The sequence below is a fragment of the Aricia agestis genome, chromosome Z (assembly GCF_905147365.1).
Source record: "Aricia agestis chromosome Z, ilAriAges1.1, whole genome shotgun sequence".
NCBI lineage: Eukaryota > Metazoa > Arthropoda > Insecta > Lepidoptera > Lycaenidae > Aricia > Aricia agestis.
This window is the reverse complement of record NC_056428.1, coordinates 25191386-25217462: the sequence shown is the minus strand read 5'-3', so window position 1 is coordinate 25217462 and position 26077 is coordinate 25191386. Positions and strand designations below refer to the sequence as shown.

Here is a 26077-nt window from a genome sequence, read left to right as displayed (position 1 = left end):
AGGAGACTGGCTCTATCATTTTAGTAGTAAGTTTATAATCATTGCAGTTAATTAAAATGTCAATCATAACCCTCATCGCCACCGGAGTATCAGAATTGGTGTCACAATAATCAAGATCATATTATGTTCTAATAAAATGAATGATAATGGAAGGAAATTGCTTTAGACTGTCTTCAGAGAGCATCATAGGCCTTTCTTATATGACGGTGCTTTAATCGTCGACTTCTGTCTACATCGTAATACAGTTCAATGTAATCAGGATCAAAACTATGTTAAAAACATTTCAAGTTGCAATACGATACAATATTCACGCAACACACTATAACAGCACATCTTATAGTAGCTAGCAATCGCATTCCTAATTAAATACTGAATTGGGTCCCATTAGGATCTGCAGGACAACTTCCACGAATAATGTTTGACTGCCTGACAGCTGTTTGCAGGCGTAAAACTGTAACAAGTGCTGTCGTGACAGTTTTAAGCACTCCTTAGGAGTCTTTGTGAGAGAAGAAGATATCTAAATACGTTCTCGTTAATTTGTAACAGATCTCGCTGCTTATCGGCCACGATTAGTTTATATTGTAGCAAGTATTGCCCATACATCCTTGTTTGTAAGAAAACCCGCATGTGGATTACAAAAATCGAAACAGATTATGATTATATCTCCTGAAACTGAAGAAAGCGGATTCCTTTAATAGCCGTAAAATATAAAATAAAAATATGAGCAATGTACCAAATTTAACGAATATTAGGAAGGACTTTACCACTTGATGTCTTCAAAAACGACGACGTTCTTACGTCTATGACGACTTAAGACATCCAAAAAAGCTAGGCAGGGACAGTCAGACATTCTTATTTTCGTATTTTTTAATGAAGAAAGTCTGACAATTCCTGACTCTTCGGTCCTGTCTTCTGCGATGACTGATCTGATGCTTGTCTGAGACTGGAGGCTGGAGGTGAGTGGACTGAGATGATCACCGCGATATGATGGTCGTCCTACTCAGATTTACAAGTTGTCCAAAATAAAACCCAACCAATATGCCTTTATGCCCCAAAGGTGCACCGAAGACGCCCTCTATAGGTTATTGAACCACATCAGAAAGAAGAGAGAGGAGAAAATTTCTGTTGTGGTATCGCTGGACACAGAGGGAGCCTTCGACAATGCTTGGTGGCCAGCTGTAAAGGTTCGGTTAGCTGAAGTTAGGTGTCTGGAGAACCTAAGGCGGGTGCGGCGGGCGGATCAGCGGCTAACTGAGTGGAAGGAGTGTAAAAGTGAGATGCGCAGGAGTGGAAGTGTGCAATAGGCAGCAATTTATTTACCTGAATAGTCATGCAATAGTCGTTTATCGTCAATTCGTTTTGACATATTTTTTCGCAATAGCCTATTGCCCAGTTTTTGGTATAAAATACAATTTTAAGTATTGTTATGGAATAAACACATAATTTTTTATATCTTTGTAAATATCTATAGAAAAATTCTGAAAAAAATTCACAAGATGTATTTTGACTTCTAGATGCCAAAAATCGCATAACAGCAAAAACCCCACAATAGCACATTGTCTGATTATTCGGTGGGGGCGTCGAATTCCTCTCAATCAATTCAGCAAATGAATTGTCAAAACTGTCAAATCGACAAATGTCAAATCATTACAAAAATACAGAAATGAATTGCAATAAGAGTTGCATTATGCGATTTTAGAAAAATTAATCATATTATGATTCATATCATGATTCTCCAAAGCGACCATTTTAGCCCCGCTGTTATCGCCAGGCAGGACCATCGATTCTGAACTGTACTGCGAACAACTAATGAGATTAAAGCAAGAACTTGAGAGAAAGCGGCCGAAATTAATGAACAGAAGCGGTGGGGTTTTTCACCATGATAACGCTAGACCTCACACATCTTTAGCCACTCAGCAAAAATTACAAAAATTTGGCTGGGAGGTGTTAGTGCATCCGCCGTATAGTTCTGACCTTGCACCTTTTGATTTCCACCTGTTTCGGTCGCTGCAGAATTCCTTAGGTAGTGTCAGGTTGACATCACAAGATGACTGCCAAAACCACTTGTCGCAGTTTTTTCATCAGAAGCCCCAAAACTTTTAAAAGTAATGGGATCATGTCCCTACTCCCTACCAACAAGATGGCAAAAAGTTGTCGAACAAAATGGCACCGATATACTTTAGTCAATTGTAAAAAAAAACTTTATAAAAAAACCTTTTGAATTTTTATATAAAATGCGATAAAATTTAAATAAAAAAATCTTAAAAAGTAGGTCACGTAGTATGGGTATGCTCCCTTACATAATTGCATCTGTCTTCGGCACACTTTAACAATTGCCTAAACGGCCCGACTAGATTCGGTTAAGGGGTTTAGGGTTAAGGTTAGGGTGTCTCATATCTAAGTAGCACCTCATGATAACATTACAAAATATGAAAATGATACCCAGACTAGCTTTTCTAGTACTTATTTGAACAAAATTTAGACCGGGTATCACATTTTTGAGATTTTGCGTGAAGTTGGGAATATAATAATTGAATGTTTGCTACTATTACCTGCACAAATCAATGTTTTCGACGTCTTATCGTATACGTAACGTACCATGCAATCATGCGTTTATATTGTGACACGTTTTTTGCTTTTTATTGCATTTATATCGATTCCTGGCTATGGTACAGTTCAATTCCGCCTGTTATATAGATAGTTTGCTGTAGCCAAATCAAGCATTTAGACAGCACTGGATTAATCCGGTGAGCATTGTAGAATTGTATTTAATTTTAGGGTAAGTAAATTAGTGAGTATAAAGTTTTCTACTTATTAAAATTATTGATGAGCTTGAAATCGCGTATTTCTTGAAATGGCGGACATTTTGACGTTAGTCATTTTCTTCTCCTTCTTTAAAAATGATTTCTCTTAAGAAAAAGCCAGCCTAGATATTAGCCATAGCTAAGACGTCTAGCTTGCAAAAAAATTAAACTTAGTTGTCGCCAGTTATTTACACTTATATCAGCAACATTGGCAGCTTGGCTCTGAGTACAGCGCGAACGATAATAAAATACCTACACTCCTAAAGTGCGTTCGGAGCCTTTTCCGCGTCTGTCCCTTATTTTAAATACAAAATTTATTTGTATAATACTGTGTATAAGTAATATTTCTATTTCTTTTTTAATAAAAAATAAACACCTAATTTCACGAATGAACCGAATAATTTAAAGCTATTTTCGGAAAGTAAACAAAATAAGTTTCCAGTTTCCACAGATCAAATCTAACCCGCCGAACGAAAATTTAAAGGTAAACATCTCGATAATTAAGATTACAAGGAGAAAATGGATAAAAATAAAACAAAAGTGTAAACAAAAAACAAAGTATAATAGGATGTTTAAGGGTGTCAATTAGCAATAAGTATTTTCTTTAGAAAAAGAAACAATTTCTGTTATTATCATGTTTGTTTTTCGTGTTGTTTTCTTAAAAAAAGACGTCACCTACGATTCTGTTTTGATTCTAATTAATGAATCAAACTTGTTAGTTTAAATTTTGTGCCATTAGGTATTCAGTAACTTTGACTTTGTATACTTTTCCAATTTGTTTTTTATCAGTTATCAGCAATACTAATTAGTGGAGCGCCGTAAGGCATAAGAATCTCGGAATCCAGGACATGTCAACGAATCTTCATAAAAACTGTTCGATTGCCTTGTTAAAAGCTTAAATAAATTAAAAAGCATGAAATAAAATTAAATTAAGAAATTTTAAAAAAAACCGCCAAACCACTTTAAAAAGTAATGAAAAAATATTTAGGTACTGACATTAAGTTTAAATAATTCCTAACATTAAAGTAATATTTTACTCCCTAATTAGGTATTATTGTTGTCACGGTCTGTCGGGGGACCGCCAAGTAAACTACGGCAACAGCGACTTTAATTTTTGTATCGCCAAGCTGATTGTGTCGCTTCGGTTCGCTGTGAAAATATGTTATGTGAAATCAAAAATCTACATATTAGCGGAAAATTATGGATTTAAAATACTTTACACTTAGGAATGGATAATGTTACTAGGTATGCCAAATTGCTTGAAATTTTGTCACAGTAAAGCCTGTATGTATACAAATACACTAGTTTTTGTTGCAGTCAAAAATACCTAGTAGTTTTGATTTTATAGGCATTCAAAGTTTCGAAAAATATTGATTCCCGCTAACAGCCTCGCGACCGCTTGTGACGTCATAGCACAATTCCGCCGCCCGAGCCCCATACAATAAACGTGATTTTTTGCTACCTAGTACCTGGATGTCCGAGCTTTGCTCGGTATAGCAAAAACACTCATTGACTTCGTGTTACTTAATAACGCCATCTGCTGGTCGTTAAAACAATTAGTTGCTCACAAAGTAGTATTATTATTCGCCAATAGATGTCAGGAAGAGTCATATTTTTCAGTTTATCGATATTATCGATAAAACACTAATAAAAAGACATTTTCTGAAAATGATTCCTAGCTAGATCGATTTATCGCCCCCGAAACCCCCTATATACTAAATTTCATGAACATCGTTGTAGCCGATTCCGAGATTCCAATTATATATATATATATATATATATATATATATATATATATATATATATATATATATATATATATATATATATATATATATATATATATATATATATATATATATATATATATATATATATATATACAGTGTGTAACAAAAACTAGTGATAATACTTTAGGGTGTGTACATGTTCCTTGTAGAGAGTTCACTGTGAAAGTAGCAGCTCTGAAAGACGAACTTTTTTTTTCACTTTTGTATGGGCAAGGGCCCGAGCGTCACGAGTTTCCCCATACAAAAGTGAAAAAAAATTTTGGTCTTTCAGCCCTGCTACTTTCACAGTGAAATCTCTACAAGGAACACGTACACACCCTAAAGTATTATCACTTGTTTTTGTTACACCCTGTATATATATATATATATTAGTGTTTTATCGATAATCGATAAACTGAAAAATATGACTCTTCCTGACATCTATTGGCGAATAATAATACTACTTTGTGAGCAATATATCCCACGATCTTATATCTTTAAACGAGCAAATATATACAAGAATCGCTCGTTTAAAGATATAAGATTATAATAAAATAAAAAATTTAGGGGGGCTCCCATACAAAAATCACAATTGTTGGCCTATTTTGCTCTATAAACTATATATATATATATAGGTTAGATTAGGTATTAGTTAGGACTACCTAACTAATACCTAATCTAACCTATATTATCAGTCGTAATGTCGTTGAAACTAAGGTCGAATTTCGACCATTGGGCGATCTCTAGTATCGAAGTAATTCTTTCACTAGTATTTTTTATTTTTGACAGAGAATATGGAATCCTAATAATCAAAATTAGGTAACATTCTTTAAATAAATAAAACGCGATTTTTTACCTTTTTTTGTTTTTTATCAATAACGGAAACACTTGGAATTTTCACCAAGGCCTTAATTATATTATGTGTACTTTAATATTTAATAATAATATTAAAATAAAATAAAGACTTTCACTGTAAACATTTTTGTGTACATAAATTGTTAAATAAATAAAAATTTAAGGGGGCTTCCCATACAAAAATCACTGTGGTGGTACGGAACTCTTCGTGCGCGAATCCGACTCGCACTTGGCCGATTATTTATGTGTATTTTTTTACTAATCGGACTCGCTTATGAATACACATACCGAGAGCAAAATAGGCCAAAAATTGTGATTTTTGTATGGGAGCCCCCCTTAATTTTTTATTTTATTATATTATTATTATTAATTATTAAAGTACACATATAATTAAGGCCTTGGTGAAAATGTTAAATGCCTACCTGTTGCCGTTATTGAGATAGAGCAAAAAATCACGTTTATTGTATGGGGCCCGCGCGGCGGTATTGTGCTATGACGTCACACCGTTACCGGGCGCCCGCGTCGCACAGTTACAACTTGTTTTGCTTATAAATCGGAAACTAATTAACGTATCCAAGTAATTCTTTCACTAATATTCTTTATTTTTGACAGAGAATGTGGACTGCTAATAATCAAAATAAGGTAACATTCTCCATTATTTAAACTTAGTCCGTAAATATTATTTCTTTACTTTTAGGGTTCCGTAGTCAACAAGGAAGCCTTATAGTTTCGGTCTGTCCGTCTGTTCGTCTGTCCGTCTGTCCGTCTGTCTGTCCGTCTGTCCGTCTTTCCGTCTGTCCGTCCGTCCGTCTGTCCGTCTGTCTGTACGCGGTTTTGCTCAGAGACTATAGGACCTACAAAGCTGTAATTTGGCATGAATTCATATTATATACAATCACATATTAATGATGCCGACAAAAAGGATCTTAAAAATTATTTTTTTTATGTTACATTCTCTACACATCAAGCGGGAATGAATATTTTTTTTCGCGTCTACCCCATCGTGTGGGGTGTCGTTGGATAGGTTTTTAAAAATATTATGACTTATGAGTATTCATAGATCATTTTCCGATTTAGGGATCAGTTTGTGAAATATTAAGTTTTAAAATGGAAAAAACTAAACGGTTGCTTCTGGAAATGTGAGAAAATTCTCGATGCTGAATTTAAAAGCAAAGCTATCACGGCTAAGAAAACTTTATAAGTTTTTGAATTATAGTCAATCAACTTAAAAAAATGTGTTCTGCAAAGTATAAAATAATCTTTCGATCAAATTCCTTTGAATGTAACTGAGATGATGTTGTTAGTAGTTTAAAACACGTTATAAATGTACATTCATTGCAACCATACAAAAATTATCAAAAACTAGAGCTACTACGGAACCCTATATTGCGCGTGGACACGACACGCACTTGGCCGGTTTTGTTTAATGTGGTTTGGCGGGTTTTTTTTTTAAATTTCTTAATTCTTAATCATAAAAAATCAAAAAAGTAGTGAAGACTATAATATCTACAGAAATAGTTGGGATTTTGACGAATTCTGGAAAAGGCACTATTAGAGAAACAATTATTTAATACTTTTTAGTTAATATTCCTATTGTTTTTACCTTGGAAGTTTGTTTTATTTTTTGTTTAAAAGTAATAGGACCATCAAGTCAAAGTATGAAATCCTTTCTATTTCTATTAGCTACCACTTTCAAGATTTTTCGCAGATAAAAAATATGTTGTTCATCTTATCAAAATGTAGTTAATATAAACAAAAAAAAAATAGCTTTATAGTATTAAAAAAATGTTCTAGGGCCCCTGTACTATTATGAATATTATACACATTAATGGAAAGTTGACCTGGTGCTGCAGCATCACCTGGTAATCAATAGGATACCCAACTCCTCATCAACTTAGAGCAGAGGTTTCGTGTTTGGGCAATAAAAGCAATATTTTAATAAATAGAAGCTATTTGTTTTTTTACCCGACTACGGCGAAGCATAAAGGAGGGTTATGATTTTATGAACAGTTTATCTCACGTTTTCACGGTCGTCAATTGGCCGTCAAGATCGTGTGATTTAACGCCTTTGGACTATTTCTTGTGGGGCCATGTTAAGGCTCATGTCTACAGGGATAAACCAGCAACGATTGACGCACTGGCAGCCAATATTGAAGCAATTATTCGTGAAATACCGATCGATATGTTGGAGAGAGAGTGCCAAAATTGGACCTTGCGCATGGACCATCTAAAGCGGAGCCGCTGCCAACATTTGCGTGAAATCATCTTTAAACGTTAAATTATATTGATATTTTGTTTTTTAAAAGCAAATCCTATACCTCTTAAAAATCACCCATTATTAAAACTGTCGTTTTCTTACAAAGGCTTCGCAAAAGAAATATTACTGAGTGACTTTATACAATGGCTAACTTTTGTAACAAAAGTCTGATGTTCAGTGTTTGATGTTTCAAACATTTCAAAAATAGAGCCTGATGTGAGAAAATCAACTGGAATAACTTTTCTTATAAGTGTAAAGTTACTTGTAAGGGTTCTTTGTTTTGTTTATAATATAAAACGATTAAGGGTTGTATTGAAAAACATTATTTTACCAGCTGTTGTTGCCCGCGACTTCGTCCGCGTCCACAAAACGTGACAAAGATAGTGAAAAAAAGAGAAAATTTCCCCTTTTTAGGGTTCCTTACCCAAATAGTCTTTGAAATAAATTCCTATTTTTAGGAATTTATTTCAAAGACTGACACCTGTCTGTCTGTCCATCTCCAGGCTTTTTAGTGTTCCGTAGCCAAATGGCAAAATCGGAACCCTTATAGAATCGTCATGTCTGTCTGTCTGTCTGTCTGTCTGTCTATCTGTCTGTCTGTCTGTCTGTCTGTCTGTCTGTCTGTCTGTCTGTCTGTCCGTCCGTATGTCACAACCACTTTTCTCTGAAACTATAAGAGCTATTAAAACTTGGTAAGTAGATGTAGTCTGTGAACCGCTTTAAGATTTTGATACAAAAATAAAAAATAAAAAAAAAATTTAGGGGGTCACTTAGATACAACTGAAAAAAAAATTCATGTAACCTATGCGTGGATAACATAATATTGATATTGGATAAGTCTTCATATTGAGGTTTCTAGTATCATTTTTTTCTAACCAGGTGCCTTACTCCCGAAACTGATATCGATTTCGATTTTCTATTTCAACGGTTTTTGACACTTTAGACATCTAAAATAGCGCTATTTTAGATGTTTTTTTTTACTACTGACTGTCGGTGCTTATTACCTTATGTATTATATCATAGGAAAAGACTTGCATCTTTTTTTTTCCTCCCCGCTGAGTGTCGATGTAGTGAGTGTTCTGGTTTCGCAACTTTTTGTCACTTGCTCAAGAATCATCCTCGCCATCTTTATGAAACTCGGTCTGTGTTTTTTATTCTTCATTAAAGCCCCCCCCCCCCCCCCCTTTGCCCTTTACCCTTTACGGGGTAAACCCCGTTTATATACAGGGTGTAACAAAAATAAGTGATAATACTTGTGTACGTATTCCTTGTAGAGAGTTCACTGTGAAAGTAGCAGCGCTGAAAGACCAAATTTTTTTTTCACTTTTGTATGGGGAAACTCGTGTGACGCTCGGGCCCTTGCCCATACAAAAGTGAAAAAAAAAATTTGGTCTTTCAGCGCTGCTACTTTCACAGTGAACTCTCTACAAGGAACACGTACACGCCCTAAAGTATTATCACTTATTTTTGTTACACACTGTATAAAATCATTAATAAATTACACAAATTATAATCCTTAACGGAACGTCAAAGAAATGGGTAAAAATTTTAATGGCGACCTATACAAAAAAAAAACAACTGGCTTCAATTATGAGTCGACGGAGCTCCGCTACGCGGGGCTCCTACTTCTGGGTGGTTCACAAAAAAATAACCACGCTTCACTGCGCTACGCTCCCGGCCGCCTTAGCCATCTAACCTAACCCAAAAAAGTCGTATTGGTCCACAGCCCAACTTACGGGCCTCACCTGACTGCAACGATTTGTCGCCCCGCCCCATTCGAATTCGCACGCATTTAACAATATGTAGTTTTCATTAAAACACGTATCAAAATATTGAATATAAAGTCTCAAATAGAATATTAGTAACCAATTATCATTAATAAAGCAGCTCACAAAAGTTTGCTCAAAGTGAGCTTTTAAGTAGCTCCTAATAAATAACCTCACTTAGACAAATTGAATCTATATTTAATATTGAAGTTGCCCGCTATGTATTTCCAGTCGCTCACTTAGTAATACAGTCGCTCGGATAGAATTTTAATATCTGAAATAGATTAATCGCATTCCACATTTTGTAAGCTCGTTCTGGATTTTATTATAAATCAATATTAGTCGTTAGTTTAGTTTATTTTTCGCTTAGTCAAATTAATACCGCTCATGTTGTTAAAACAGTATGTTCATCATCAGTCGCAAAGTAATTTTTTTTTAGCTCGTTTTATTATTTCCCTTAAAATAATATAAGATATTATATTATTTTAAGGTGTAATAATCTTATACTATTTAAAATAAATATCTGAAATTTAGTGACTAATCAGAGATTACATATTTTTTATACATGAGAAATCTTTAAAATATAATATTACTAGCTGTCCCGGCAAACGTTTCTTTGCCATTTATAGTATTTCGCCCGTATTATTTTATTGAAGTGACTAAATAAGTATGTCACCATGTCAACGTCCGTCGCTACCCCATCGCACAAACAATGGTCGCCGTCAGTCTCGCGTTGTAATAATTTACTATTAATTTTTCAACAAATGCACTTATCAATATAAAAAGTACCCAGTAACCGATATCAGACCCACTGAATATGCATATAAAATTTGGTTAAAATCAGTAAAGCCGTTTCGGAGGAGTACGGTGACTAACATTGTGACACGAGAATTTTATATATAAGAATTAATATTTATCGACTGATGACATTGAGTTACGCAATTTTTGTAGAATCACCCTAAATGTATACAGACTCGAACTACGTTTCAGCCTATACGCTATAGCCTCGCGCGTTTTTAAGGGTTCCGTACCGAAAGGGTGAAAACGGGACCCTATTACTAAGACTTCGATGTCGGTCCGTCTGTCTGTCCGTCCGTCCGTCCGTCCGTCCGTCCGTCCGTCCGTCCGTCCGTCCGTCCGTCTGTCTGTCTCCAGGCTGTAACTCAAGAACCGCTATAGCTAGACTTCTGAAATTTGGACAGATTTTGTATTTCGGTTGCCGCTATAACAACAAATACTAAAAATAAAATAAATATTTAAGGGGGGCTCCCATACAGCAAACGTGATTTTTTTCAACCTTTTTTGCTCTATATCAATAACTAGCTGTTGCCCACGACTTCGTTCGCGTGGACTTCAGTTTATAGCGCGCGATGTCAACAAAATTGGTGTCTAAACTCAAAAGCTTTTATAAAAAACCCTGGTACCCCTTAAATCAAAACAGCTGTGCAGTGTGCACAGTGCACATAATAAGTATTTCATTTTTTTAAAGTAAACTTTATATTTTATGCCAAATTTTGAAGCTTATTTAGCCCCGCAATTACACAACTTTACCCATAAACTATATCATTGATAGGTTTAAGGTTACGTCAGTGCATAAATAAAGTACTGAGTTATTTAATAACTAAAAAAAGAAATCACAATCGAAAAAGATCGAAACTCGAATGTAAAATAATACCCCCTCTTATAGAAAGACGAATGAGCAAGCGTCAGCGCGATGTAGGAGACGCACAGCGCCATCTACTATGAATTTTTGGAACCAACTTAATTTGACCAAATTTACTCATTTTCACCCCCTTACAACCCTTTCTGCCAGTAAAAAAGTAGCCTATGTCCTTTCTCAGGCTTAAGACTATCTGTATACAAAATTTCATTACAATTGGTTCGGTAGTTATGGCGTGAAAGCGAGACAGACAGAGATACTTTCGCATTTATAATATTAGTATAGAAGACGTATAGATTATGTATACCCTTCCCGCGAGCGCATCCCCGCATTGGTAGCGCCCACTTCGAAACGGGCGTAAATCGCAATATTTTAATTTCGCCATAACTTCTAAACCAAACGTCAAATTTTGATCATTCAAATACCAAATCTAATATATAAAATTCACGTGTCACAGTTTTCGTTGCCATACTCCTCCGAAACGGCTTGACTGATTTTGATGAAATTTTTTGAGCATATTAGTAGGATATTCTCAGACCTACCCAAGGTCTGAGAATCGGCCAACATCTATTTTTCATACAAAAAATTATTTATATGGTCAAAACAATGTTTGCCGGGACAGCTAGTATATTCTACATAAACTATACTTAGTGATGAAATAATTTATTTTGATAAGGCTTATTAGCATGAGTAAAATAAATCCAAATTAAATGTAGTCCAAAAAAATCAAGATTTTTAAATAAAATAATTGGTTCTTGTGCCTCACTTGACAAAGATAGGTATAGTGTGTCGCGGACATTTTTGTAGATATTTATAAGATCTACATTCACTTAGAACATTGTATAGTTCTATCTTTTATGCTAGATTTATACTCGCTCGTGGCTCGGCTCGCGGCGCGTTTCGCGGCTCGCGTCGAAGTGCGAGTGTAAACACCAAGCTCGCGTCCTCCTCGAGCTCCTTTGGAGACGCGAGCCCTGCGAGCCGCGAGCGGAGCCGCGAGACGAGCCGCGAGCTCGAGTTTACACTCAGGGCTCGCGGCGCGTCTCGCGGCTCGTCTCGTGGCTCGCGCGCGAGTTTTAATCGAGTATTATAGTTTAGGCAGCGTTCGCAAAATAAGAAAATTTTCTGGTTGTTTCCCAAAAACTGAAATATCTCACGGAACCCTATATTTTCCAAAATAAAAAGTAGCCTATGTTACTCGTAAATAATGTAGCTTTGGAATGGTGAAAGAATTTCTAAAATCGGTCCAGTAGTTTTTGAGCCTATTCATTACAATTAAACAAACAAACAAAGTTTACCTCTTTATCATATTAGTATAGATGGCAACAGGTAGTAGGTACTTGAATTTTTCACAAAGTCCTTTATTATATGTGTATTTTAATATTTAATTATAATATTAAAATAAAATAAAAATTTAAGGGGGGATCATCCTCCTTTTCGGAAGTCGGTTAAAAAGTAGCCTAAGTTATTCCTTACTACATCAGCTATCTGGCAAAAAAAATCCCGTCAAAATCGCTTCAGCTATTTCGGAGATTAGCCGGAACAAACAGACAGACAGACAGACATACAGACAAAAATTGGAAAAAATGTTGTTTTGGTGTACATACATGTAGCGTATATACATTCATATGCATGTAGTAAAAAACGGTTCTTTCAATATTACAAACATACACTCCAATTTTATTTATATGTATACATATAAATAAAATTGGAGTGTATGTCTGTAATATTGAAAGAACCGTTTTTTATATTTCACTTATGTTAACGCGGACGAAGTCGCGGGTAACTACTAGTCTATAGACTAGCTGTTACCCGCGACTTCGTCCGCGTTAACATAAGTGAAATATATCCTCCTCCTTTTCGCAAGTCGGTTAAAAGGTAGCCTAAGTTATTCCTTACTACACCAGCTATGTGCCTAAAGAAGTCTCGTCAAAATCGCTCCAGCCATTTCAGAGATTAGCCGGAACAAACAAACAGACAGACAGACATACAGACAAAAATTGTAAATAATGTTGTTTTGTTGTCTGTACCCTATATACATTCATATATGCATCTAGTAAAAAGCGGCCAAGTGCGAGTTGGACTCGCCCATGAAGGGTTCCGCAGCAGTAATAAGGTCTATTTTAATGAAATTAAAAGGTTTTTGATTTATTTTTATATTTCAGTTGATTTAATGACAATTAATTTAAGGTTTACCATTTATGACTAATAAAAAAAACTACTTGCTAGATCTCGTTCAAACCAAATGGTAGTTTTTATAGTAATGTACATCATATATTATTTTTAGACTAATCATTCTACTTTAGAATTTAGAGGGGGGGCGACACAAATTTTTCCACTTTGGAAGAGTCTCTCTCGCAAACTATTCAGGTTACAAAAACATTATAGAAGAAAGTTCAATATGATTTTTAAGGACCTATCCATAGATACCCCACACGCATAGGTTAGATGAAAAAAAAATGTTTTATTGGTTTAAGGTTTACCATTTATGAAGTATAAAAAAACTACTTGCTAGATATCGTTCAAACCAATTTTCGTTGGTAGCTTTTATAGTAATGTACATCATATATTATTTTTAGACTTATCGTGCCCCTACTTTAGAAGTTAGAGGGGGGTACACACATTTTACCACTTTGGAAGAGTCTCACTCGCAAACTATTCAGGTTAGAAAAAAATGACACGAGAAACCTCAATATGATTTTTGAAGACCTATCCATAGATACCCCACACGTATAATAGGTTAGATGATTTTTTTTTTTTTTTGTTTCAGTTGTACCTATGGGCACCCCTAACATTTTTAATAATTTTTCCATTTTTGTATCAAAATCTTAATGCGGTTTACAGACTACATCTACTTACCAATTTTCAATAGTATGACTCTTATAGTTTCGGAGGAAAGTGGCTGTGACATACGGACGGACAGACAGACAGACAGACATGACGAATCTATAAGGGTTCCGTTTTTTGCCATTTGGCTACGGAACCCTAAAAACCGGTTTACAAACAGACACTCCAATTTTATTTATATGTATAGATGTATACATGTATAGATTAATAATTTTATTTATATGTATAGATGTACATACATGTATAGATTAATAAAAAGTACATAAACTTGTGATTTAAGGGGGGCTCCCATACAAATTTACTACACGGAACCCTATGTACGCCCGACTCGCAGTTGACCAATTTCATAATTTTTACTTTCATAGTGGATAACGACTTAGCTTGTTGCCAAATTTTAAGGTTCTAATTCTGCTAGAAGTACCTTAGAATTTTGATGATCTGTCAGTCAGTGAGTGACAAATGTAGTAATTTTGCTCATCCGTAACTATTAAACTATTTATCGAAATGTCAATGTAATTTGGAGGTTGAGATAGTTTTAATACTTGCTCCTAGTCACCGAAATTCTAAATCCATAGCTTTGTTAACATCGAAGATAAAGGGGGTGTGAAAAAGCCGCGAACCGCTTCGAGAAAAGTATGGTACGGCCGTGCCTTTGCTAAAAAGCTTGGCTGGGGCACTGCCGTGCCCCCAGATTTGTCGATCATTTCGAAGCATATTTTAATACTGAAAAGAAAGTCATTTAGTTCATGATATCGATAAACTATAGTTTAAGTAATGTGCATCCCTAAACACACGTAAAAAGCTATGCAATTCTTGTAGCCAAATTATTACTTGATGTGACATTTTTAGCACAAATGCCTTATATAGCACGAATAACGGATTATTGCACTTGTAAATTATCTTTTTAGCTTACAAAAATACCGATTAATAAGGCCAAAAAACGTTGTCAAAACTTACGTATTTAATGTTTGAGGCATTCTTTGGCCGTTCTTATGGTTTATTATTTAGCGGAACCACAAAACTCAACAATATCTAGCATTAAAATGTTCACTAAAAACTAGTTTTTATTATTCGTAGTAAAAACCTTTATTAACACTTTTATTACACGAAATATTATGCAGACCGACTCCTTTATTATGACCGAGTAACTCGGACCTAACTTGACACGCTTTTCACGCTTATACACCGATATAAGGATTTATCCTAGTGTATAATATAGATCTCAATGGCCACAACTTCTAAATTCAAATCTAACTTTTATTTTCCAGGCTGGACCAACATTCATTTCGCCACAGAACCAGCAGCCTGGTCGGCCGCAACTGGTCAACTACCAGTACCGGGCCCCACAACACGGAAACAGGCCCGCCTCCCATCCGAGGTAACTATCACGGCCACGCAAAATTTAAAAAAAATACGAGATTTGAAACGTTTGTACAAATTTTGAGTGCTCCAAGTAGGTAAGCAGTTTTTTTTTTTTAAGACAAGTGGCCAGTATTTTAACTAAGAACGTCCAGTCAGTAACATTAAACATAGAAAAAATTTACTGTTACAGGCCAAAATAAATAATATAGTTATATTAAGTAAAAGTCTGTCAGTCACAAATACTTATTTGAAGTTGAAAAACCAATGTAATATGATGTTAGTAAGTATATCGTGATTCATGCAGTATAATATTCGTATGAAGCTTAAAGTATGCTAAGCAAAAACTTGGGTAATTAATGAATGTGAAAATAGGCACAGGTAAAGTTTAAAGTAGATTGATTATAAAAACCTTTGTTGATATAGGGCCTAAGCATTATTATGTTAATAAAAACACAATTTTAGTACATGTATTTTATACATTAATTCACATATTGATAGTAATAGTAATCAATGCATAAAGAGTTCAAACTTCAATTTTATATAAATTACGAAATAAGACCACAGGTATAACTTAATATATTATCTACGCAATGCGCCTAATAGACAAATAGCTTATTTAAGTGTTATTGTTAAATTTCAATGGGAATAAGAATGTTGACTAGAGGATTTTTTTTAAGTTTAACCGTAATGGGTTAAGGTTATCGAATTTTAAGTTGAAATTATGTTCAAAATATTACTGGAAGTACTTTTTCAGTGCATTATTCCTAATATCATAATAAGAAAAACACCCCAAAATGTTATAACTTATAAGTGTTTAACGCATAAAATATACAAGCTCTGCGAAATGTATAGACAGTATTATTAAATTGGCTTATTTGAATATGTTTTGTAGTTTTTAGGCTAATGTAAATACGAGTGCAAAGTTCAGCGATAAAAAAACATTTAGTCCCCAATATAGAATTGGATACTCAAAATTTCTACAAATGATTGAACATCTCTCTGAATAAATTGGCACTGATTGATGTTATCGGCCGTATTTGAATTTTATCAAAATTCTAACACCATATTATGGCCGGGGTATCTACGAACGCAAAACCGTGTAAGCGTTTCAGCGCCATCTATGAACAACCAAGCGAACTGTTTTGAGAGCTCGACATAGATAGCATTCGAAACCTGCAGGTTTTATTATTTGTGCTTTGTATCTACCCCTAGGTCTGAACAGCAAATGATCGACCTTATGTAAGATAATTTTCAGCATATTATGTTGGTTGGTTAGACTTTTACGATTAGTATGTGTGTAGTGATGTTGCATCGATTTTCCCCTAACTTTTGTTTTGTTTTCCTCTGAGCTGGATGTCTTGTAGAGAAACGTGTGACTTAGTCCGCCTATTTCTAGATGTGTTTCTTTCATATTTATATTGCTGTTGTGCAAAAAGAGTTTATTATTGTTGTTAAAATGAATTTTTAACTTAATTTTATTTCATCCAGGAAAAACTTCAAAGCAGAAGCTGTTATAATATAAAATATATTCACTGCCATGATAATAAACTTTACTACTATAAAACTACTCTAAAGAAACAGTAAAAAATAATCTCTTTAATCATAACTTAAAATCACAAAAAAGAAAGACTTTAACTATCATAATTGATAACAGTTACTATTATAAACAGTTGAAAAATAAAATTGTGCTGCCGCTATATAACAAAACACATTAAAAACAGAACAAAATAAATGTTTAAGTTTTTCAAAACTCTAGTAAAGTTCTGAGTATAACTTTTATACTAGGTTTATAAGTAACACAGTAGGTGGACAATATATTATTAGGAAGTTTAATTTGTTTTCCGATACCACATCTTTTAATGTTTACGTTTTTACACAGAATGATAAACATTGTGAAATTAACCATTTAAGGTACGCGCACACTTTGTCGGCGCGTGCCGGGGCGTGTCGGGGCGGATCGGGGCTCAGCGCAGTGCAAAATGCGCTACAGCACACTATTGTCGGGTCGCATCGCATTGACGGATTTTGAGTACTTTGGATAGCTCCAGTGTGGCCACTCTTAAATCACTCGTGACTCGTTATATCAAAAACGTTGCTTTAATCTACTAAAATCTACTGGACCGTGTTTTAGCTTCTACCGAAAATCTACCTTTATTAATCAATGTATTCTGCGTGGCTTAAACTAAAATAAAACTAAAATGTTTATATGGACTGTCTTCATTACCCGTTTTAAATTTTTATATAATTTATTATATAATATCGATCTTCTATTAAAATTTACAAAAGTTTTAGACTACTAAATCGTCATTCATTTGACCTCAAATCTACCAAAAAGTGGAAATCTGTGTGAAGTGTGGTCACACTGTTGCCGGGGTGCAGCGGGTTTTTCAGGCCTTGTCGCATTGACGGAAATCCACTGCGCCCCGACACAGTGAGCGACACGCGCATCTGCTTCCATACAAATTGTATGGAGGCGGATTTTTGCGATGCGCCCTGGCACGCTGAGCCCCGGCCCGGCCCGTCTCAATGTGCTCACTCCTTTAACAGACTCTTTAGTTAGTATGTCTGTTCCATTATTTTAATATAGTAACTATAATAATACAATAAACAACCAAGAGTGAGTCAGGAGTACTATTGAGAACCCTTCTTGTAGGAATCTTCCGCAGATAATTTAAATTGTTACTGTTATAAAAAAAATACCGAAGGAGTCACAATAGATCCTCAAGGGCCGTCGTAACGTCAGGATTACAGTGATCTGCCTTCGGAGGAAAAAAAATCCTTCAGAGCATAGCGCGGCGCTATCTTTTCTTAGGCCTAGGTACCCACTTAGTTGATATCCAGCCTAGATGTATGTGGATGCGGAGCGGAACGACGATAAACAGCTTGAATTGTGAGTTTAATTTTCTTATTATTTCTCTACTAGCTAATAAACAAGAATTGCTCGTTTAAAGATATAAGATTTAACATTCATTTTAAAAGAGCAAAATAAAAGCACTTTTAAAATGAATGTTAAATAAAGAGATAATAAGAAAATTAAACTCACATTTCAAGCTGTTTATCAAAAATATTTAAAAAATTACAAAAAATCCGGATTATCCGGATAATCCGGATTTGAAGATGAAAAAAAAATCCCATAAACCGGACTTTTTTAAAAATCCGTTTTTTGCAATCCCTAGTTGTTATTTTAGTTTTTAGGGTTCCGTTCCCAAAGGGTGAACCTTTGGGTACGGAACCGTAAAAACTAAAATAACACTTTTTTTTTAACAAAGATTGGCCTAAGGCTAAACTATATTATCTGTACTCAATCTTCATACATTTTAGAAGTCGGTAAGTAAGTACGTGTACGGTACGTACTACGTAGTACGGTTCATTGGAATACTGAATATTGTTTTTACCGAGGAACTTGGCTTCAATTTAGAGAAATTTGTTTGAAAATAATTTATTCAAATGCATATTTTCAAATATTGTATACTAGGTTTTTCTTCAACAATTTAACTTCAGTTATTTTCGATTGCAGCATAACTATACTGAGCAAATTTCCTCACTGAGTCTAAAAAGTAAAAACTCTTGAGTTCTAGCTCAAATTTATTTGGCGGCAGGCAAAAAATTACTTACATTAACAGAATTTTATTTTTAAAAATCCGTTGGATTTTTAAAAATATCTCTAATAGCTAATTTTCTACGATTAAGAAAAAAGACTTTAAACGGCTCTCCTGTAAAAATAGCTATATGGCGTTTGGTAACTTTTGCCTTTCCACCGTCGATATACATATGCTAGTATTTGTAAAATTTGTATCCCTGCATGTCGACATGAAAAGTTAGTTTTTATTTGGAAAATAATGGTCCGTCCGACGCACCTAAGTACAAATAGAGATGTTGTTGAGATTCCTGGAAGAAAATCCAGACCCCGTAGACAACTTATCTTTCTACAGCTATACGGTCCCATTTAAGTTTGGTATCGTGCTTAGCTTGGCTCGCTCGCATATACCCTCTTGCGATTCCAGAGGCCGTAGCCAAAGTCCCTTTCGTTAAAAACGATGACCAAATTCGTTATCAAAATGTATGGGATTTGACATTAGTCTTCGCAAGTGAAATGTCATTTAGCGATGACTTATGTCAAACCGCATACATTTTGATAACGAATTTCGTCATCGTTTTTAACGAAAGGGACTTTGGCTACGGCCTCTGGAATCGCAAGAGGGTATATGCGAGCGAGCCAAGCTAAGCACGATACCAAACTTAAATGGGACCGTATAGCTGTAGAGCTTAACTCCGTTGGAGGTGCCATCAATCACATTTAAATGCTTGCAGACGAGCCATATTATTATGTTAAAATAATAATGATTAACAAAAAATAAAACGATATCACACCGATCGACATCAATCCAATAGTCTATACCTCATGAGCTATCGTGTAATTTGACGTTTGTAGACGATCCGCATTTGATTCTCAGATGATTTGATTTTGTCGGGAGTACCTAAATTCGATGATATCGAATGTTTCGATGCTAATTAGTTCCAAATTGAGTCGCAGCACGATCGTGCGCTAGTATTTATAGCTGTCAGGAGTAGCAAAATTGTTGAGATCGAATTAGTTCCAAATCGATCCGCACCACGATCGAGCGCTATTTTAGATGTCTAAAGTGTCAAAAATCTGATATCAGTTTCGGGAATAAGGCTGCTGATGAAGGGATCCATAACATAAGTAATCGAGGGAACTCCCCAAAATTTTCATGGAAACATGTGGTGACTTCGGTTACATGAGAAGTATTCTAAGCATAATATGCTGCCAACAAGTAAGATTTTGCACCGAGGTATACCTGATATACCGTGGTTCGGAAGGTGCTGAGAGAACTCCTGATACTTTATAGATACAAGTTTGGGAGTTTCGGCGTTGTTTTAAGAACGGAAAGCATATGATACTATGCAAATTACATTCATCATCATCGTCACTACCATATTATACCATGCATCGTCCTATAATTATGAGCCTATTATGACCCTATTATTATTATTGGTAGTTTTGATATTCTTTTAGATCAAGACTTGAGTTTGCCAAGCGATTTAAAAAAATATACTTACACTCAAACCGCGCTACTCTCACAGATACTGCATTAGGTCCATAAACATATTTTTTTTTCGCGGCTTGTGTTGCATTTTTATCTTTTTAGTTTTTTGCAATAAAATTTTTAAATGCAATGAATTTTTTTATTAGAATCACTCATTTCAACACTAATAAAAACAAATGAAAATCTCACATTTACCTAATTTGAATTTTGAGTTGTCTTCTGTAAAATTAAAACTTTTTAATGATACCAAAATCAGCCAGATACAATTGGTATAGCCCAAGAGATTTTATGACAAGTTTATACATACTATAACGCGAAAAGACTTTTTCACCAACCTACTATGATTTGATTGATGCAATGAACAAGTTCTACATCATTAACAGATTTCTTTTTTCCTAGGAAATTACTCTAAACCCTCCGCGTACGAGGTGGGGTATGACATACCCCAGCGCTACAAAATTGATAGCATTTTTAAAAGAAAAAAGTATGCGAGTTGGTTTCCTCAATAGCTGCAAATAAGACGTTGCTGCTTTAATTCCTACCAAATAATCAGTCCTATGTCTATCACCAATTCTGTTACATGTGCTTAAAGTGCATCTGGGTATCACATACCCCACCTAGTACAGCACGTAGCTAAGAAAGTAAGTGTAACTTCTTTTGTTTTTATTTATTTATATGTTTAATTTGGTGTTTAACTTGATGAAATATTATTTTCTGGTATAAGTTTTGCTAAAAATGTCGGTTATCGAAAAAAAAAATTTACGAGCACTGACTGAAGAAGATGATGATTGTGACGCTGAGCTAATGAATTCCGAACAAGAATCGGCTGGTAATGAAGATCAAATCAGTGATACCGGATATGGCCTATCTATACATACTATAAAACAAAGTCGCTTTTTTTCCCTCATGTCCCTTTGTTCCCTTTAATCTTTAAAACTAAGCAACGGATTTTGATTATTCTTTCAGTGTTAGATAGCCCATTTATCGAGGAAGGCTATAGGCTATATTTTATCGCGCTAAGACTAATAGGAGCGAAGAAATAGAGGAAAATGTAGAAAAAACGGGGAAAATCATTTGAAAGGGCTAACTTGAACGCGCTAATCTCAGGAACTACTGGTCCGATTTGAAAAATTCTTTTAGTGTTAGATAGCCCATTTATTGAGGAAGGCTCTATAGCCTTCCTCAATAAATTGAGTATTAGTCTTAGCGTGATGAAATATAGCCTATGCTATATTTCATCACGCTAAGACTAATACGAGAATGTGGAAAAAGTCACGTGATTGGAAACGCCAATCTGAAGCAGTGACGTCGTCGTTCAGTGTCAAACAAAATTGACAGTTGTTAGAACACTTACTCACTTTTGCTCTGTCTACGGCGCGGTTGTTTTGTTTCATGAACGATGACGTCACACGTAATCACGTGACCATAATGCCGCGTTTTTGTGACATATTTTGAATTCAGTATTTAAAATAATTTTTAACTCATTGTAGGGCATAATAATGAATAAAATATTAATTTACAGGTATTATTGTAAACAACTGAAGCGCTTAAAACTATTTTTAAAAAGTTGTCAACTCCCCTATTTTCAGCTCTATGCAAATTATTCCTAGGCTTACGACATTTTTGCGTCTAAATCGGCCTCCGTATCAAGTTTCTTGCGAGAGCAATGCGATAGCGATTATTCCGCGATAATTGCTCCAAAATCGCAATTTCCTATCACGTCAGGCCTGTGACCTGTCCCACTCGCACGTTTAGGCATCGAACTGTAAGTACCACCCGCGGGTGGCACATCATAAGGGACTCGCAAGCGAGCGGTGACGCACGCGCAAGATTTTTCGTCGCGTATCTATTGATACTGATCATAGAGGAATTTAATTCATGATACTGATTTAACCGCTGTGACAAAATAGTTATAAATGTTATAAAAATGAACAATTAAAAAAGGCCAATGAAATATGTACTTAAATAAGGTATTTTAAATACAAAAAGTAGATAAAAACTATACAAACATAGCAAATAAACAAATTTCATACAAAAAATACACAAACTAAACAGAAATAAACACAAGTTACTATGTTTAAATTGTCAAAGTTATTACACAAAGCACTATTATAATCGAAAATAAAGCTACTATAAAATTAAGTTGCGTTACTAAAATTTGATATTACTATAAAAAGGTTTGCTACTCGTACCAATAGTAATTAAAAAATATTATTTTGTTTTCTAAAAAGGGAAAACCTTGATTTCGTAAGAAAAGATACGCGCTATGCTATAGAAAGAGAGCGCACTTGTAGGTGAATATAATTGTAGGCACTTAGCATAGCGCGGTCGGGATTTGAACTTTATAGTTATTTTTTTAAACGGGTTTCGGGAGTGAGATTTCTGTTGTTAAACTAATATGTATTCTGTGATCACGTATCACTTATCAGCCAAAACAATACGATTGCAATCGATCACTATGCATGACACCATTGTTTGTGACATTCATGACACCCAGCAATCGCTCACGCGATTATTGCTAGTGGATTGTTGATCGCTATTTTTACGTGATAAGGCAGCGGACTACTCGTCTTGAGCGCCCGATAAAAACGAAAATCTAAGTTAAAGTAATGAAAAATGACAGACAGTTAGATGTTACGCCAAAAAAGTTGATACAGAAAAAAATATGACATATATTTATCTATATATTAATACGTGAGCCAAAAACTTTGTATCCCTTTTGACGAAAAATGAGGAAACGTAGGTGAATGAAATTTTGCACAGTTAAAGTTTATATGGTGAAGGAGTCGAGCTAATATTATTTTGAAATGGTGCTTTATCATACATTTTTTTTAACATATAAAACATTACACACACTACAACACACACACTAGGAAAAATGACAGATTTTTGAGTGACAAGCCTATACATACGAATTATACTAAGTATTTTATTTATGGTTGAAGTCTATTGACATTTGACAACAAGGTGACAAATTGAAAATGGATTATAGTTTTATTTATTGAATCTTAGATACTATAACGGCCGTTCCCAATATTTGATCTATCTCTGGTTTTGCCCTACTAGAGATAGGAATAGCTCACAATTGACATAAAATATGTCTAATGTGAACTATTCATATCTCTAGTAGGGCAAAACCAGAGATAGATCAAATATTGGGAACGGCCGTAAGACAATGCTTACACGGCCAGTATGGGATCAGCTAAGTCCCAAAGACAAGAGTTGAAAAAAAATATGATAAAGTCAATATTTTGTTACAAAATATAGGTAGGTCCTAATAAATGTTGTTGAAACTAAGGTCGAATTTCGACCATAGGGGAATTTTATAATACTCTAGTTTTAAGAAATACGCATCAATTTGAGACGGAAACAATGAAGAAATCTCAGGAAACAGACTAAAATGAAACTGATATAAAGTAGGCTTTTCAAAATTAAAAATTATAATAACAGTCATAATAATATAATATGAAACCTTACCTGTATTTAAAAAAAATCCTACTCAAAAATACCAACTATGGTATAAAATCCTACTGAAACCATGGGGTGGAAGAAAAAAAGAAGATGGATGTAAAGACGGAACAAAATTAAGTATAAGGATTGCTTTTACCATGGAACCCTACGAAAATAATTACTATCATCTAAATTCTTATTAATTGAATTTCAATAAAAACAATAATGTTCTACAGCGGATCAATAACACGTTGGGGACAACTAACCATCATCAAGTGGACCTCACGAAAATAATCAATGTTTTCATCGTTAACTTAACTCACAAAATTAAACAATGTTTTTACCGTAAACTCACAAAATTAAGCTATATTTTTATCGTTAACAAACAATATTTTTATTTGCACAGACAACAGCAGCCATATTTGAGCGGTGCGGGCGCGTCCGCCGCAGGGCCGGTGATGTTCCACCATCCGGCACTGGTCTTCCAACCCCCTCACATGGGGTTGCAACAGACCTACCAGCCGCAGCGCTCTACGACACCCGGGTAAATATAGGCACATCACTATGCCGCCCATCCAAACTGCTACAAACGTAACGATAGAACGGTACAGCCCCCGTAGACAAGTGGCAAAACGCTAACGCTAAGGCTAACGCTAGCGCTACAAAATGTATGGATTTGACATTAGTATTCGCTAGCGAAGCGATGACTTATGTCAAATCGCATACATTTTGTAGCGCTAACGTTAGCGTTAGCGTTATTGCTTTGCCACTTGTCTACAGGCTCAGCTCAGCCGCAGGTTAAATACATACTAGAGCGCCGATTCCAGCGGTCTAATATGAATTGGTGTAAAAGAATCAATAAAGGATTTTTAAGTGAAAGTCTATACAATCTAATGCTTGTAAATACTCTCCTAGTTTGCGTTAAGTCACCCGAATAAGTTATTTTGAGTAATATTTATTTCTGCATCCAAATACCTTTATAAAATCAGAAAATCGTATGCTCAAAATATCTGTTATTGATTTTTCCTTGCTTTATATCATCTGCGACTAAGCTGTGCAGTTATATCGTTGCTGTATGTAGCAGACCGCAATATTGCTAGAGTAACTATGAAAACCACATTATAACTTGTAAAACCAACGCGACAGTGAGATGCTAGAACCGTAGGTAAAAATTTAAATAAAACTAAATACTAACGTTTTATTGCTTTTTACAACAAATATAGTAAAAGCGAAAATATAATCAAAATAGATTATTATAATAATAATATACAACTACAAGTAAAGTAATAATTCAAAATACCTGCTAAAAGCGAATTATTGATTATGTAAATTTTTCACAGTTAATAAATTAAACGACAAAAATTCATATTAAAATAACATTGAAAGTCTCACAAGAAGAATTTCATAATAATATGTTAACATTCAACAATAATAAAATACTTTTTGACTACTCTTATAATATAATTTGCTATAACTTTCTACTTCAGCTTTTTGTGTCTTCTTCACAAGTTTAGATGTAGTTTCAATAGAAGCATGATAAATGTTGGTAGTTTTATGTCTCCCATGTACATAAAATGAAATATTGAGAGGCTGATAAAATCTTAGTGAATAAAAGGTATTGGTTAACTTTTTTTTTGTTGTTCTATAAAAAGTTTAAAAAAGAAGCACTACTCTTTTCTCAGCTTCTTAATAATATTCCAATCATATCTTACCATCAAATTAAAAATTATATCATACGACAATTATAAATTTGGCTATATTTTTTAATGTGCAAATTTTTCAATAATTCCTGCTAAATTGACAAGAATTACAACTTAAATTTAAAGAAATTCAGTTACATTTATGTGAATTTAACACCACAAAAAAGAAAATTTTACTTGGATTTCTATCAGAAAGAAATTTTATTGCATTTTTGAAATCAAAATAATTATAACGTTAATAATGCTAATTGCGAAAGAGATAAAGCTAAGTAAAGGCTGTTGTTATATTGTATGTTGTTTCACAGGTACTTCCCGTACATACATCCATCACAATATATTTATCCTTCGGCACAAAGTCCGGGGCCACCGTGTAAGTTTTTTTTTCATAATAATATCATAATAGTATCATCAAAATGTATAATAGCTTGTACATTTACTAATAAGTAATTACTAAACATACTAAAGAACAAAGATGGTATAGACCAGCTGTTCTCAAAATGTCCGGGGCTCCCCAAAGGCATTGTCTGTGTTATCAGAA

At 34.5% G+C, this 26077-nt stretch overlaps 1 protein-coding gene across 1 annotated transcript in view; it reads left to right on the top strand.

Moving 5' to 3' along the window:
• Positions 1 to 26077, top strand: part of LOC121739357 (eukaryotic translation initiation factor 4 gamma 3-like) — an 86941-nt gene that overhangs the window by 13617 nt on the left and 47247 nt on the right. The window contains exons 4-6 of the mRNA XM_042131767.1: positions 15227 to 15336; positions 24246 to 24383; positions 25845 to 25909. Coding sequence (XP_041987701.1) covers positions 15227 to 15336; positions 24246 to 24383; positions 25845 to 25909 — 313 coding nt within the window. The remainder of the gene's footprint in view (positions 1 to 15226; positions 15337 to 24245; positions 24384 to 25844; positions 25910 to 26077) is intronic.